The sequence below is a fragment of the Echinops telfairi genome, unplaced genomic scaffold (genome assembly GCF_000313985.2).
Source record: "Echinops telfairi isolate 266 unplaced genomic scaffold, ASM31398v2 ScPeMD7_1;HRSCAF=3_0, whole genome shotgun sequence".
NCBI classification, from domain to species: domain Eukaryota; kingdom Metazoa; phylum Chordata; class Mammalia; order Afrosoricida; family Tenrecidae; genus Echinops; species Echinops telfairi.
This window is the reverse complement of record NW_022103896.1, coordinates 58,783,818-58,800,452: the sequence shown is the minus strand read 5'-3', so window position 1 is coordinate 58,800,452 and position 16,635 is coordinate 58,783,818. Positions and strand designations below refer to the sequence as shown.

The 16,635-nt window shown below is 49.5% G+C and overlaps 1 protein-coding gene across 1 annotated transcript in view; it reads right to left on the bottom strand.

The window, feature by feature from the left end:
* Positions 1 to 16,635, bottom strand: part of ZNF704 (zinc finger protein 704) — a 209,980-nt gene that overhangs the window by 37,652 nt on the left and 155,693 nt on the right. Inside the window, exons 3-4 of the mRNA XM_004697500.2 lie at positions 4,229 to 4,332; positions 402 to 640 (exon numbers count right to left, since the gene is read on the bottom strand). Of these exons, the coding sequence (XP_004697557.1) occupies positions 402 to 640; positions 4,229 to 4,332 (343 nt within the window). The remainder of the gene's footprint in view (positions 1 to 401; positions 641 to 4,228; positions 4,333 to 16,635) is intronic.

Below are 16,635 nucleotides of genomic sequence, written 5' to 3'. Positions count from 1 at the left end.
ATTCCCAGCAGCCCTGCAGAGCTGATGGAAGCAGAAAAGGGGGGGGGGTTGATTACATTTTACATCTGAGAAAAATTAAATCCCACTAAGCGAATGCGTTAATTACCAAACCCTGTCAGAAGCCTAATTTTTCTAACTTCCAAACCCCGAAAACGTGTACATTTTTACCTGCTATTAACCCTTTCCACCAAGTTCAGTGACTCATACTCAGAAGACGGGTCTTCGCCTCTTGAAGAACGATATTGGTATCTCACTGGTTTTCAGCCATGGGATTTCATTGACTTAATTTGAAATCGCCAAGGGTGGTCCAGGAGCGTGAGCCCTTAAGTTCCGAGCGATCCCACGAACGGGGGCAGGCTGCACCTGCGTGTACTTAACAGAAAGTAGCGTGCCAGACCCACCTTTCTCTTCCTGGGAATGGGCTCGTCGAAGAGCAGGTTGCTGGCCTCGGCCTCGTCGATGCCGTCGTCGGGCAGCGGCGGCGCCTGCGGGCGGCCGGGCTTGCAGCTGTCGGCCGAGAGCGGCGGCGAGGGGGTGGACGGGTTGGACTGGTCGCTGGGGGCGCTCCAGCTCCAGTAGCCGCTGCTGCTCGTGCTGGAGGGCACGCCCACCGCTTCCTTCCAGGAGCCGCCCAGGCCATCTGCGCGGGCACACAAACACAGGTCAGCCTGGACTGGCCGGTCCGGCCTGGGCCGATTGGGTGCACACACCTCACCTCCCTCCCTTGCAACAGCTGGCTAGGGAAAGACAATGACTCACACACTCTAACCATGTAACTTAGGTTTTTCTAAGAAATGATTTCCTGAGGTGCGTTATGTTGCCAGATTAATTCCTTGGGATATCGGTGGAGATTACAAGGGGAGGGATGAGCAATTTATTCCTGTGGGTGCATTCTTCTCTCAAGGTGTGTGGTCCAAGGATCCTCCCTGTTTGAAAACTTCTGGGATTTGTGTCCCTTGGAATATACATTTAGAGAAAAGATACAAGACTTCAGATCTAAGAGCAATCATAATTTCGGGAAAGTTAATTTAGAGCCAATTACCAGCCCTCGAATTCCGACAAACGAGAACTCACTCACCGACACACTGAGTCGATGCCGATTCCCAATGACCCGGTAAGGGCAGAGCAGAACTGTCTCAGTGGGTTTTCCGAGCCTGCAACTCATTACAGGAGTAGAAAGTCTCATCTTTCTCCCAAGGAGTGGCCGCTGGTTTCGAACTGCTGACTTTGCTGTTAGCGGCCCAATGATAACCACCAGCCATAGCGGACAACAGTGGTTTACCTTTTACAAAGCTCGGTCACACAGACAACCTCGTGGCTTCTCATACTATCTGTCCCTCCGAGTCAGCGTTGTCACTTTACAGCTGAGACTAGTAAATTAAGCTCAAGGCCTGTGACTGGGGCGTAGCCCTAATCAGCCAGTTTGCCTCTTGCCTTTGGCTCATGCTGGAGACAGGTAAGAATTTCTTGGAAATAATTACTAATAATTTACCTTTGCACTTTGAGTGGAAAACATCATGAAATGTTTGCTAATGAAGGGAGCTCTTTGTTACAGATAGAATGTCTTTGGGGGTCTTTTAATCACAGAAGATTTGCTTTACCTTTCAAGATCCCCAATCTTAATGAGTATTTCTACATATCTTACACTCTGAGTATTTTGTCCCATATCGATGTGCATTTTGAATATATTAAAACACCATTCTAATGAAGGGGGTGGTGGTGAGGGGGAAGTCCCCAAATGCCTCATTAAAAAAATGCTGCTAACGACTATGTAATTAGAAATGAAGGCAAAAGGTAGACTAACGCTCTTAGTAAAACTTTCTGATTACTTTCACCTAATTACGTCCACCACATTCTTCTACCACGTCCAGTACAACATTCAGTCGGAAGAGTGAGGCTTTAAGTTGAAATAGCAGAAGCGGCCCATCTCATTAGAGCGAGGGGAATCAAATGGTGATTTATGCAGGCTCCCACGTCCCCAGCAAAACCAAATTAGCCCCTCGCTTGCTGCAGCCCACACAGAACACTGCTGCATCCATCTTCCTCCGGGTTGTCTATTAGCAACACAGTCCCATCCAACACAGAATGGCTTTTGTACGGTGTTGGTGGAACTGTGGGTTTTGATCTGGGCTGCAAACTGCAAAATTGATGGTCCACCCCCCGCCCACCCCCATGGGAGAAAGGTGAGATTGCTCTTGAAACCAGCCCCAGTCCTGGAAACCCGCGATAGTTCGCAATGAGTTGTAATCCTCTCGAAGGCAGTGGGTTCTGGTGAACCCGCTCCGTAGGCTGTGGGGGCTTTCCAGCAGACTGCAACAGGTACTCTTAAGATCACATAAAATGATACTAAGTTTATTGTAATCACGGAAAATATAAGGAGGATAGAAATTCCCAAGAACTATTACTGCTTCAGGACATTGCTTGACGCCAATTACAAAAGTTAGATTTCTCACTGGCTTGTGGGTGTCATTTCCTTTAGAAACACGATTGAACCCAAAGCACAAAGTGACACAGACATTTTCAGAAAACACGAAAGTTAGGGGCGGGGAGCAGTGTCTGCTTATCTTAAAGATTTACCAAGAATGTGGACAGGCTTCTGTGATCGCCTCCTAGCATGCCCATATCCCGAGAGAACGGGCCTTTTCAGCCACCGGAAGGGGTGCAGCACTTTCCATAACCTCACTGCTACACAATCTGGGGAAAATAATTTATTCCTAAAAATATAATGCTATCATTATCATAAATTGCTTTTCCTATTTAAGAATGTGTTTCTCCTGTTTCAGACTAAATGAGCCCTATCAAACAATTTGGGATTGTTAGTTGAGTCATTATTATATTTTTTTAACCATCCATGAACACGGAATTACTTGCTTTATAACTGTATTTAAAAGTTTGTATTGAAGCAGCAGAAAGGTTTAATTTTAACCATTCAATACAAAGCAATGTTAATAATGTTCTCCATGAAAAACAGTTAACAAAATTAAAGTGACAACATGTAAAATACACTTTCTGCCATTCCTTTTTCCTGAAATAGGTGATTTGTTACTGGCTTCCTTTCTTAATAGATCTGTTCAAACCGAGAAAGAGAAATCAGGATATTGGTCTACCAGGTGCCTTCCAGAAGCTCCGTCAGGTTATTTAAGAGAGGTGGGCCACCCAGCTAGAGAAATGATCATGGTAGGCACATTTACATTCCCAACCTCCTGGTAATTTCGCCTCACTTACAATTGGAGTATGCTTTGGTGAGGACTCACTGGCTGTTCAGCAAAATTAACACCTCATGTTTATGGTTAAATTAAGTTTCGGCCACAGCCCAGGTTCGTAATGGACTCTGCTGACTAGCAGCTAGGGGTTGGGAAGGTTCCTTCAGGTGGTGGTGGTTAGCCGCTGTGGCATTGGCCCTGCCTCCTGGCACCATGCTTGATTGCAGAGCTGTTGTGATCCTCCACTGGGTGATTTTCAGAAGTAGATCACTCCGTCTTTTCCCTGATCACATCTTCGCTCGGGAGGTTCAGCATCAAACTGATGCGAACGAGCTTCCAGAGGGTGATGGGAAAAAAGGACCTACAGCCGCGCCTCAGGGGGTGGAGTAGGTCAGCTCTGCCATGCACAAGCCAGCTAAGGCCCGTTCCACTTTTCTCATCTGTAAAACGGAGATCATGGCATGGCGGCATGACCATGTGACATTAGCTAAAGCAAGCACCGTGCTCAGTAGATGCTTACTGTTAATATGGCTATGATTAATCATTTTTTTCTCCAGTGATGTGGTCAAACCATCTAGAAGGGTACCTGGTAAATATATCAAATTAATATATCACTAAATTAATGGATGGACTAAATGATTCTATTGGTTTTGAAATCTCCGATATATTTGGATTCATTTTGTTTTAATGTTAAGTTCTTAGCGCTCTACTTTCCCTCTGGCCCCGCCCCCCCCCCCACCTCCCCTGACCCCAATCAAGCAATGATGGAGCCAATAACCTCCCCAGACCTTTCTGACTATAGACATATATTCTGTAAAGGCAAAAAACATGGCTGCGGCTCAATGACTATCGCTGTGAAAATGAGCTGTCATCAGGTCCCTGGGAAGATGTGGAGAAGGCAGACAGCTCTGGCATTTCCATTTCTTCCCAATGCCCCTTGCTTCTTTTTACTAGATGAGGGTAACATAGTCACTGTGTTTGACTGGAAGGAGATCCCACCCTAAAGCCCCGCTCTCCATGCTTACCATTTGGTCGCACAGGGGGACTTCGTACCAAAGGGCTGGTTGACAAGCTGGTCAATACCATTGCTGCCGTCACCTTGTCCATGTCCAGTTCTTCGGAAGATTTCCTATGAAACAGTGGGGGGAGGGGGAGTTAACTATGCCTGTTCTGCATCTACAATGAACCAAGCAACATATCTCCATAGATTCACTCCTTTAACTTATCCCCCAGAACCTACCATCTTTTCACAGCTTCATCTTAGAGCTGAAGGCGTTCAATGATTTGGTCAGTCATACAGCAGTAGGAAGAGAAGGGTTCGTTCACATTAACAACTGTTTACTGAAAGTGCTCTCATGTGCTAGACTCTGTGCAGGGCACAGGAGATATGGTGGTTAACACAGACGTGGCTTCTGACGCCATAGCACATCAAGAGAAGCACAATTGTCAGTTAGCAAAAAAAATAACCGAATAATTGGATCGGGCAAGCGCTATGAAGGACACAGACAAGTTGATGTGACAGGGACTTCTTGGTGGGTTCACTTAATGTGTCCAGGAAAGACTTCTCTGAGGGGGAGAGGGGAGGCCTGGTTATGAGCCAGCAGAAGCCATTCCAAGCAGAAGCAATGACATGTAAACCCACGGCAGTAGGAAGGAGCTTGGGATGTTTGAAGCTCAGCGTGAGGGGTGGGCAGGGATGCGGAGCCAATCGTGTGGGTTCTTGGCCCACGTGGGGTCCTGGTGGCTTTATGTTAAATGAAACAAGAAGTCACTGGAAGGCTTCCAAATCGCATGTCATTGGGCCTGCTTCAAATTTTGAAAAAGTCCCTGAGCTGCTATGGAGAATAGGTCTTAGGGAAAAGGGACGGTGAAGAGAAACTGGCGGATGCATGGAGTGCCGTGGAGGAACAAGAGGGAGCCCTCGGGGATGATGCCTGGCTTTCTGGCTTGAGCACTAACGAGGAGTGATTTCCAGAGGTGGGGGCGATGAGAGAGGGAAGCCATCAGGGCAGTGAAAGCCCCAGGGTTCTTTTGAGGGCACCCTGGGTGGATGGGGACAGCTCGTTATCACGTCGTTAAACTGGTCATCATCAGCCATGGAGCTCAAGAGGGTTGCTCTGGTTCATGAATGTAGCCAGGTCATCCAGAATAACAAGTCACAAGATAGTAATGATCATGGACTGGGGTCGGTTTCCCTGAGCGTATCTCAGTAAAGACGTTCACATCGCGAGGCAAACGTTGTGCAGTATAGTGACCCCAGGTAAATTGTGCCGCCCACTGAGAGAGGAACAGGTTCTAATTGGGGAGCGGTCCAAGCAGCACAAGTGGAGTAACGAGCATACCCACAAACGAGGTGTCACCTTGACAAATGCGGCTTTCACTCACAGGGGTGCACAAACCTTTGCAAGACGTTTTTGTACAGACAAAAGCTTCCAGGCCCAGCAGGCAGAGACTCTAACGGGAGAAAGACTAGCGGTTCCCAAGCTCTTGGAGACATGAAGTTCAGCGGGACGTTACACACACGATTGCAGCCCAGTGCTCCGCTGCCCTCCGGGAAGCTGACCTTCAGCCCTGTCTCCCTCTCTCGAGGCCCCCTTGAGAAGCTCACTCTTTCTATCTGTGTGCCCACAGAGAGGGGCTCCCCGCAGTTCCCCTTGTTATTCTCCCCAGCACACTGTGCCGGCAGAGGACACATGATTTGTTTCAGCTGGTAATGAAGACAACGTCTATCATGTTAGCTTGGGAGTGCACCACGAAATTCATTCGGTACAACTCTTCACGACAGTTTCATCCACTTAAGGGGAAGAATCTGCTCATTCGTCTAGGCACACTGTCTAAAGACTTTACAATCTCCACGTGTGCGCCGTGCCAGCACCTCCCGGACACAGCACCACTGGAAGAATGCTGCGGGAATTGTTTCATTGGCTTGCTCTCCCCACGTCGTCATGGTCACTGGGAAGGAGTAATGTTTGCTCGATGGACTTGGGTGGAAAGCAAAGGACCTTGAGGTGCCCAGCTGCCAGGACCACTCCATACCAGCGGGGGCACACCGGAGCAGGTTACTTCCATCATTTCTTTCCAGATTGAGGTGCAGGAACTGCTGCTGACTTCTCTCATTAATAAATGACTGAGAGACATTGTATAGAGAATGTCCCTACACCTCCAGCCTCGATTCCTAATTCTCTCTGCCATTGCATTCATGCCAACTCGTAGAAACCCTATAGGACCGGGCAGAACTGCCCCTGTAGGTTTCTGAGACTGTAACTCTTTTATGGGAGAAGAAAGCCACCTCTTTCTTCCTCGGAGTAGCTGGTGGTTGTGAACCACTGACCTTGCAGTTAGTGACCCAATGCATAACCACTATGCCCCAAGGGCTGCTTTGATTCCTAAAGGGATTTGCTATATAAGCACACCCTTTTCTTCTCTATCTTGGTGCTTTGAAAAGAGGACTAACCATTCATATACAGAAGTACCAGGTTTGGTTCCAGACCACTGCAAGTTTGAACTATTTTATAGTACAAATAAAACATACAATAAGCCAACCCATCTAAGCCCATTGCCATCAAGTGCATTCCAACTCACTGTCATCCTGTATGGTGCTTCTGAGGATGCTGAATCTTTATGGGAGCAGCTGTTGGCCTTGAACCACCGACTCTGCTGTTAGCTGGACAGTGTTTACTGGACAATGCCACCAGGGCTCCTGAAATAGCTACATTACTAAACGAACACAGAGACATACTGTGAACATGTGCTGTTGGCAAAATGATTGCCAGTTGACCTGCCAGAGGCCGGGTCTCCGCACTATCAGCAAAATGCAATAAAGCGGTGCCCGGAACTGGAGGATGTTTGTGGACTATCTCTAAGTGCCCCATTGGCACTGTGGGTCGCTAACAAGACCACAAATCAGTTGCTCACCCAGGTCTCGTGGGCAGTCCGTCCTTTGTTTATCATGCTCCATGAAACGTGAGCAGATGATAGGGTCTTGTGCTGAGTTGTTTCTGTTTTTATCTTTGTTTAATTTCCTCGGTTACAGTACTATCTAATTACTGATTAATGGGTGCTGCACATCCAAATCCTTATAATTAAACAAGAAGAGATGATATACAAAGTAGAATTTACTACACTTGGTGGAACTCCTGTAAAGAACTTCTAGCACATTTAGAGTTTTGACTGAGGAAAAAAATTCCACTTTTGGGGGGGGTCTCTAAGTGGTCTCTCTGATTTGAAACTGAATTTAGGGTGGGAAACCTTACCAATCATGTTTGTAGAGAGGCACAACTTTTCCCAGCAGTCTTTCTTGCTGGGCTTGCATGAGTATTACAGAAATGCAATGTTTGGAATTACTTCACTCATGATCAGCAATGGGAGACTCATCACTGCACAGATAGATCTGCCCCGTCTGTGGTTAGCGCTCAAGTTGACCTGGCTACGGTGGATGAAGATGACTTCAAGGTGGGAGAACCCAAGTCCTGCGCCTGCTGAGTGATTGCCAAGGAGTCCGACATGGATGATGTGCTCTGGTGGCACAGTGGTTACATGTTGGGCTGTGATCTGCATGGCCAGCAGTTCGAAACCACCAGCAACTCCGCAGAAGACTGGGCTTTCTACTCCCGTACCCAGTTACAGCCTCGGAAACCCACAGTCAGCATTGACTCAATAGCAGTATTTGTTTTTTTTTTGTTTGGCTATAGACCTGCATTTGGCTCACCTCTGCAGGACCTCCAGTTCTTGAGATTGAATTGTGGCCGCTCACCTGACCAGCTTCCACTACCTCATTGAATGAGAACTGTGTTGAGGTTAGGAGCCCTGGTGGCATAGCAGTTATATGTTGGGCTGCTCACCAAAGGGTCAGGAGTTCCAAACTACCAGCTGCTCCATGGGAGAAGGGGAAAAAAGCTTTCTACTCCCATAAAGAGTTACAGTCTCAGAAACCTACAGGGGCAGTTCTACCCTGTCCTGTAGAGTCTCACCATGCGTTGGACTATACTCGATGGCAGTGGATGAGGGTTGAGAGGTTGGGAGCGGGATGAGGCATTGCCTAGTGGAGGGATGGAAAACCTGGGCAATGGAGGAGCCCAGACCACCAGTGAAGCCGTTACAAACGGCCAATTGCACAAAGCTGTCTGCCTTCAGAAGACACTGAAAAGCTGAGCCTGGAGAAGAGACAGCTAGGTAGAGGCTTCCTTATCACTCAGGGATGGGGAAGCACTGAACTGCTTGCTCCAAGAGGAGTGGGGTGAGGTTGATACTGTCAGATGTGCTCTTTAGAAAGCTGTCTCCGGCTACCAGGCAGAAATTGAATTTCTCGGGCTGACAATCTATTATCTGAGGAATTGATCGCGGATGGCTGCTGCAGGTTGCAGAGTGACCTCATCTGGGACACAAAGAGGCGCAATTAGCAGCGTGTGCGCAGGATGGGTGACACAGTTCTCGGGCCTGTCTCCTGCAGTGGGAGGCTGGCCTGGCCCTGAGTGCTCAGCCAGGCGGGGCAGGTGCTATTGTTGGAGCCTCAAGAAGCCTTTTTCTTCTTTTGAGGTCACTACTTGCCTGAATGCCATGCGGTTGCAGGGGGCACACAAACACAGCAGCCCCACCAGCTAGGGGAGAAATGTTTTACACCCCAGAGAGCCGTGAATGGCATTTATCTGCAATTAAAGTGCTGTAGTAACAAACCTGGACTCAAAATGAATAACACATTCCTTAGATTAGCACTAATCCAGTTTCTTAGCAACTACAGAAATCTGTTGTCTAGACCAAGTTCAATTGCATGTTAAGATGGCGATCAACTTAAGGAATACAGTCTGAAAAATAAAGTATTCTTCTGCTAGGAGCTCACTGGTAATTTCAGGCCTGAGATTCTGGAAAACCATTTGCTGAGAGTTGGATCGATTCACTGTTAGCTGCACTTCAGCACTAACGCCTGCTTTCCCTTCGAAAGGAATCTTACAGAGCACACGTGGAGTTAACTCTTCTAATTGGATCTTGGCGGCTGTTTCCTGGAAGGCTATAAGGAAGATGAGGGAGACTGCCCATTGCAATAACGTGTCTAACTAACAGCCTTGATCACACAAGGCAACCAAGATGGGAAAATTTAAGCAAATTGACCCTTGTCCGTAAGGCAGCATGGCCAGGCCTTCTCAGACATGTGGTGTAAGATTGTTTTTAGATGAAATGTCCAATACGTGCAATACAGATGGCCCATGGAGGTCACAGGAACATCAAATTGCAAAACAAATTTCTAAACTTCTGGCTCTCCACTTCATCGTGGGCTGGTTCCGACCCATGGACTGTACCACCACAGGGGGCAGCATTTCACTCTGCCTGAAAGGACAACATTCCTCCCGTCCCTCTTTGTTTCCCTTCCATTCACTCCTCTCCCCCACCAGGTAGCTCCTCCTCTGCTCACGGTACCCTGCTCTTTCTGGGGACCCTGCCTCCTTTGACTGCAGTGACTCATCCAGAAACTCCCACTTGGTCCAGCGCGGGTTACTCTTTTCCTTGCCTTACCGATGTGGCCCTTTGTCTTTGCCCTTGTGCAAAAACCTCCTAGTTCTCGACCAAACAGAATTCATAATCCAGGGATAACCCCCCACTTCTACCTACGGTCAACTGATTTTCAGTCCGGGGCCTGAGCTTATTCAATAGGGAGAGAGTAGTTTTCAATATATGATGGGTTCCCGTGCCTTATAAAAGGACAGGCCCGTGCCATTGTATTTGCAAATGCCTTAGATGATTAAAATGGATTGCTTAACACGGAAAAAAAATATGATGGGTTCACTGGATTTTTATATGCAAAAGAATGAAGCGGGGGCCGGGCCCTCCAACGACCCACTTCCCGCCGAGTCGTTCCTGACTCAGTGACTCTATGGGGTTTTGAGGCCCCAGTCTTTCTTCCACAGAGCAGCCGGTGGCTCGGAACCACCGGTGCGGTAGTTAGCAGTCCAACACTTAACCAACAGCGCCAGCTGAGTTAACGGTCTCACGGATACGTCTGACTGGGATGATGGTGACATTTCATTATCGTATGGAGGGTCACCCTGAGTCCACACCACTTTGACCGGCACTAACAACCACCACAAAACCTGAGCAAAAGAACGGCCATTGCATCAAAGAAAGTAAGAGAATGGTCAACAGGTACACGAAAAGCTGTTCGACGACATTAGAGACATTTAAATCAAACCACACGGAGATGACCCTTCACTCCCAGTAGCCTGCTTCGCAGAGTACTGATAGACTGTGGTTTCTGTCCCCAGCACCACTGTCCACTGATGGAATGACTTCAAGCACACACCACAGCCCCGTTAGACTTCATATACCTCATCTGTCAGTGAGGAGGAAACACTGAACTCATTGGGTTGGGGAGGCATTAAAGGAGATTCTACATGTAAACACACCTGGCATCTACTAAGCAACCCACGGTCATTGTTGTTGAAGCGCGGTCACAGGGAAGGAGGCCTGTAGTTCCCTGAGGGAGTTGGACTGTCCCTGCTTGTTTGTTCCTCAGAGGAAAAGGAACTCCACCCAAACCCAACCCCCTTGCCACTGAGACGACTCCACCTCACAGTGACCCCATCATGCGGGGCCCAGCATGGCTTTACAGGGTTTCCTTTGAGGGAACAGAAGGCCACGCTTTTCTTCTGTGGTGCATTTAGCGCCAACTGTGTGCTACTCACAGACCTAAAAGGAACGCCAGCCTGTTTCAATGCTGAAGCAAAGAGCAGGTGGACATGACCATGAATGAGGCCTTTCAAATTCAAAACTCACTGTCCTCGAGTCAAAGGGATCCTACAGGACAGGGCAGGAGATGGGGGAGAAACCACGGCTCTTAACGAGGCGATGGGACAGATGCAGGTGAAGGAAAAGAAAGCTCAAAGGACAAAAGGCTATGAGCAAGAGAGGGAGAGGGATTCTGGGAGAGGGGAAGGGGCAAGGTCTAGCATAGGAGTAGACGTGGGGGTGGAAGTTGCTGGAGGCCGGTTCCTGGATGGTCACAGGCTATCCAGGGCCGACACAGAACTTGCGGTGGAGAAGAAAGCAGTGGTGATACAGCGCCAGCCTCTCGGGCAGGCTGAGTGCCAGCAGCGGAGACTGGGTCGAAGTGGAGCAGGCCTCTGCGAAGCCGAGCATTCCCACGAGAGGAGGGTTTAGGAAAGAACAGCCGGGCCTGGAACAGTGCAGTCTTGGCTGCTTCCTCCTGGCCAGGGCTCAGCCCAGTTCTTCTCAGCTCGGTCACGGTCAAGCACATGAAGTACGAGCTAACCTGACTGTTAGCTTGAGTGGACTGGAGCTACGCACCCAAGCCCTTTCTGAGAAACCAGAGGCAGCATTTGCGTTTCATGGCGAGTGGACCTCTTATCTTTGGATTCTGAGCAGTCAGAAACAGCAGTGGCCGGCTCAAAGCTGGTGGCCAACGGCACCTCCCCGGACACCTGTACCTCTTTATCACCCGAAAGGGCTTGCTGCGCTGCTGCTGCTGCTGCTGCAGCGGCGTTTCTCAGTCCCGCTGCCGTTCCGGTCACCCACGTTTTACAAACTCAGGTCTGTTCGGGCGTTACTTTCTCAGCCCTGACCGACGCGGCCTGAACTCCTTCCACAGCCTTTGTTGCAGCTTCTCGGAGGGAAGCAGCAGGCCTTCTCAGGCCTGGCCCCTCCTAACCCCTCCCCTACTACTTCAACACAAACTCACTGCGACGAGGCTGCGCCCACTCTGCCACCGCCATGTCAGAAGGCGCACTTGCCCCTCTGCATCCTCCTTCCCCACACCCCCCACCATTACTACCACCCACTACCATCCACCTCCACCACCACCTAACACCATCCACCCCACCCCCCACCACCCCCACCAACCCCACCACCAGGTGCTGTGGTCTCCACTCCGACTCGTAGCGACCCATATGTGACAGAACAGAATGAACGGCCCTCTTTGGAAGTAGACTACCAGGCCTTTCTGCTCCGGCACCCCGGTGGACTCACACCTTCACCCTTTCTGTTAGCAGTGCGACGCGGCTAACCATATGCACGAGCCAGGGACTCCACAACTTTGCATAAGCTATGCTCCTTTCTTTAACACGCCTTGTCCTCTTCCCTGTCTGACCTAGTTTTCACTCAACCTGAAGCCCCATCTCAGTTGCCTTCCTGGGGAAGCTCCAAGGTGTAAGCCCAGGCCTGGAATCTCTACCTCCCTCCTCCTCCTCGCCTCCCCGTGTCTCAGGACTGAGTCCTGCATCAAAGTGCTCCCAACACCCTCGCACAGAACCTGGGTGAGGGCCAGGTCTTCATGGATGTTGTGTTGAACACCCAGGCGTTACGTAAGGAGGGTAGCAGCAGCTGCTGGGCAGTGGGGAGAAGAAGAGAAAGCGCATCTACAAAGCACCTCCTGCTTGGTCCTCTGCGCTCACTGGCTCAGGTCCTGGGCCGGCCAGGCTCTCTAGCGCCTCTTGTGGGAAACGCTTCCTTCAGGGATCCAGCTATTAAATAAATCACTCCTCTGAGTAGACGTGTATTTTTACTGCCCCTAAAAAATGTTGGCCCGTCTATGCAAAATTGATTTTCTCCCAGCGTCTGTGATAATTCTTCTCTATTCACAAAGGCCCCACAGATCTATCTGTGAACTCTAGAATGTCAGCAGTAACATTATTAAATAATAAGTTTCAAATCCCCTGAAAACAATTCGGTGTGATTAGCTGGATTTCTAGATGTAGCCGGCTGGGAAGCGCAGCTCAGGGAAGGATTGATCATGTCCCCAGATGGCCTGTTTTGCTTTGTAGGTTTGGCGCTTTTGATTACAGTCCAGGGATTCTTGGGTGGGGGGGGGTGTCCACCCCGGCGGTTCTCTGTCTGCGTGGGCTCCTGGGAGGGCCCTTTTCTGGGCTGGCTATGTGGCCACCACGGGATGAAAAGAGAGCAGAGGGAACGTGCCAGATTTTGCTGGTGTGACACCCCATGTCTGTGTGTCTCTGTGGGCTTCTCTGGGGTCTTTGTGGTAGTGTGCGGCCAGGTTGCTTCTAACTCACAGAGACTCAACAAGACAGGGCGGAACTGCTCCCGAGGGTTTCCAGGAAAGGCAGTCAGTTTCCAAGAGGATGGCTGGTGGTGGAGTCTTGATCGTAAGATGGGGCTGTTTACTCCCCTTAAGCGTGCAGGCTCGGAAACTCGCAGGGGGCAGTTCTACCCTGTCTACCAGGGTCACTATGAGCCGGCGTGAACTCGCTGGCAGGAAGGGAGACCTTCTCTGAGCAGATACACGGTCTTTTTGTCCCTAGAGCTGCTGGGCAGGTTTGAATGACAGACCTTTTGGTTCGTGAAATGCTTAAACGTTCTGCCACCTCTGCCTGTGTGTCTTTGCGTGCAGGAGGGGGAGAGGGAGGGGACCGAGGGGTGACTGTCCGGGACCTGTGCCTGTGTGTCTTTGCGTGCCGGAGGGGGAGAGGAAGGGGACCGAGGGGTGAGTGTGTGTCTCTGCATGCAGGAGGGGGAGAGGAAGGGGACCGAGGGGTGAGTGTGTGTCTCTGCATGCAGGAGGGGGAGAGGAAGGGGGAGAAGAAGGAGACCCAGGAGTGAGTGTGTGTCTCTGCCTGCAGGAGGGGGAGAGGGAGGGGACCGAGGGGTGAGTGTGTGTCTCTGTGTGCAGGAGGGGGAGAGGGAGGGGACCGAGGGGTGACTGTATCCGGGACCTGGTCTCCTGTCTAGGAGGAGCACAGCCCTTCCCAGCTCTTGGATGGCAACCTCGCATCTCTAAGTGAATCTGTTAAGCGTCGGCCTACTTACTGGTCAGCCGCAGGCAAATCCAGGTGGCCAAACTGCCTCCGCAGGGCTGCTGAACATTTCTGGCACCTTCTGGCGGAGCCGCATTTGGCCTGGTGGCTGCCGGTCGGTCCAGGCAGTCAGCTGGTCTCAGCATCTTGGGGAGCAACTAGTCTGGCTGTGGGGGAAGTACTAGGCTACTGGAGTAGAGGAGCTCAGTGTCATTTGGGGGCGGGGGAGTCTGCAGGTTGACCCGCCGTCTCAAACATACCGAGTCATCCTCAAGAAGAATGCTGTGATAACCATTGTGTCTCTCCCATTGGTGCCCAAGCTGGGACACTTCAGACTCGGTGGTGGGGTTAGTTAGGTGACCTGCACGCAGGCCTTTCGTCCATGATGAATCTCAGTAGTGTGCAGAACTGCCAGCTACAGTTAATGGTGACAATAGTTTTTAGAGAAGACACAGTCAGTGTTGTCTGCTTTGTCAATGCAAGAAAGATAAGGCAAGCTTCTCCCTTGATTGAAAAAGTAAACAAATCCCAAACAGGTGGGCTCTGACTCAACGCAACCCCATCAGAGAGAGTCGAAGGTCCCCTTTGGGTTTCTTTCCATCTCTGCAGGGAGCTTCACTTTTCTTCCTGGGAGCAACTAGTGAGTTCCAACTGCCGACCCGTTAGCAATGTGTAACCCACTCTGCCACGAGAGGGCGAAAGAGCGTTTTACTCCTGCGACTGCTTTCACCTGCCAAGAGAGCCATAACTGCTGGCAGCAGACCCCACACAGTGGCAGTTAGATGTCTTTGCTCTTTGGGGTTCCCAGACAGCCACCCCTCACAGGATTTTCTCCAGAAAAGCCTCTGATAAAGCAGCAGGGGGCACTGGTGTGGTCATATTGCAAAGATCTGAAGGAAAGGCCTGACGATTCAGTTGAGCAGAGGAGAACTGGTAGGTGTGGGCCAGGTAGGTTAATTTTCCACATGTGTTAGGCTGCAAGCACAAGTGGGCCTGTCTCTCTCTATCTTTTCTGGTTAATGTACTTCACATTCAACCTGTCTGGGACCTGCTGGCAGGTTTCAACTCCTTCGGCATACATTCACGAGCAGACGGATGCCTTTGCAGGCTCTGAAGAGGGGAGACAGACTAGTAAGTAATAGAGATGGAATAAAGCCCCTTTAAACCGCTTCCTAGGCAAGGACAACCTGAGACCGGATGCCTTCACACGCTGGTGTGGAAAAAGAATACTGAATGTCCCATGGACAGTGCTGAAGGGTCGTGCAAGTCAGCTCTAGCAGAAAGACAAGCAGGATGTTCGTGAGAGTGAGACCTGGATTTCTTACTTTGGACAGCGTCAGGAGAGGTCAGCTGCTAGAAAAGGACACTGTCCTGGTGAAGTGGATGGTCAACGGACACAAGAAGAAACTGTCAACTAGACGAAACATACAATGGTCCGTGAAGATGGTGCAGGGCCAGGCTTGTTCTGTTGTGCATGACGTCACCATGGGGGTGGGGGGGCACTCACGTAATGGCAGCTGACAACCAGCTACTTAACTTTTAGATTTGGCTTTAAATATATACATAGATACACACATTTTAATTGCATCTTCTGCCGGGGCTCTTCCAAGCTTCCAAATAGTCATCCAAGGCCCCACAGAAGAAGGAGAGTCAGGAATTGGAGGAGGATATGAATTGCATGAGTAATTACCTCTATAAGCAGTTGCTTCCTTTGTTAGCTGACCAAAAGAACTCACCCAGATACACCTGTCAGTGTAAGAAACGAAATAATAATAATTTATAAATTTATAAATAATTTATAAATGTGTGAGGGAGGAAGGGTGGGGGGGAGAGGGCAAAAAATGAGGAACTGATAAGTAGAAATCAAATGTTTTGAGGATGATGGCAACGAATGTACAAATGTGCTTGACACAATGGATGGATGTATGGATTGTGATAAGAGCTGCACGAGCCCCCAATAAAATGATTTAAAAACAAAGTCTCAGGGTGATCGTTCCAAGGGCTCATCTAAGCTGTGTGGTTGTCAGAAATGTGGAGCCATGGAGAATGTGAAATTCGGTCTTTTCCCCCTTTGGATGGGCATTCTTTTTTTTCTTAAATCATTTTATTGGGGGTTCGTACAACTCTTATCACAATTCATCCATCCATCCATTGTGTCAAGCACATTTGTACATTTGTTGCCATCATCATTCTTAAAACGTTTGCTTTCTACTTGAGCCCTTGGTATCAACTCATTTCTCCCCTCCCTCCCTCATGAACCCTTGATAATTTATAAAATATTATTATTTTGTCATATCTTACACTGTCCGGCATCTCCCTTCACCCACTTTTCTGTTGTCCATCCCCCAAAGAGGAGGCTATATGTAGATCCTTGTAATCGGTTAGCCCTTTCTACCCCACCCTCCCTCCCCCATCCCAGTATCGCCACTCTCACCACTGGTCCTGAAGGGATCATCTGTTCTGGATTCCCTGTGTTTCCAGTTCCTATATATACCAGTGTACATCCTATGGTCTAGCCAGGTTTGTAAGGTAGAACTGGGATCATGATAGTGGGGGGCGGAGGAAGCATTTAGGAACTAAAGGAAAGTTGTATGTTTCACCGTTGCTACACTGCACCCTGACTGGCTCATCTCCCCACAACCCTACCGTAAGGGGATGTCCAGTAGCCTACAGATGGG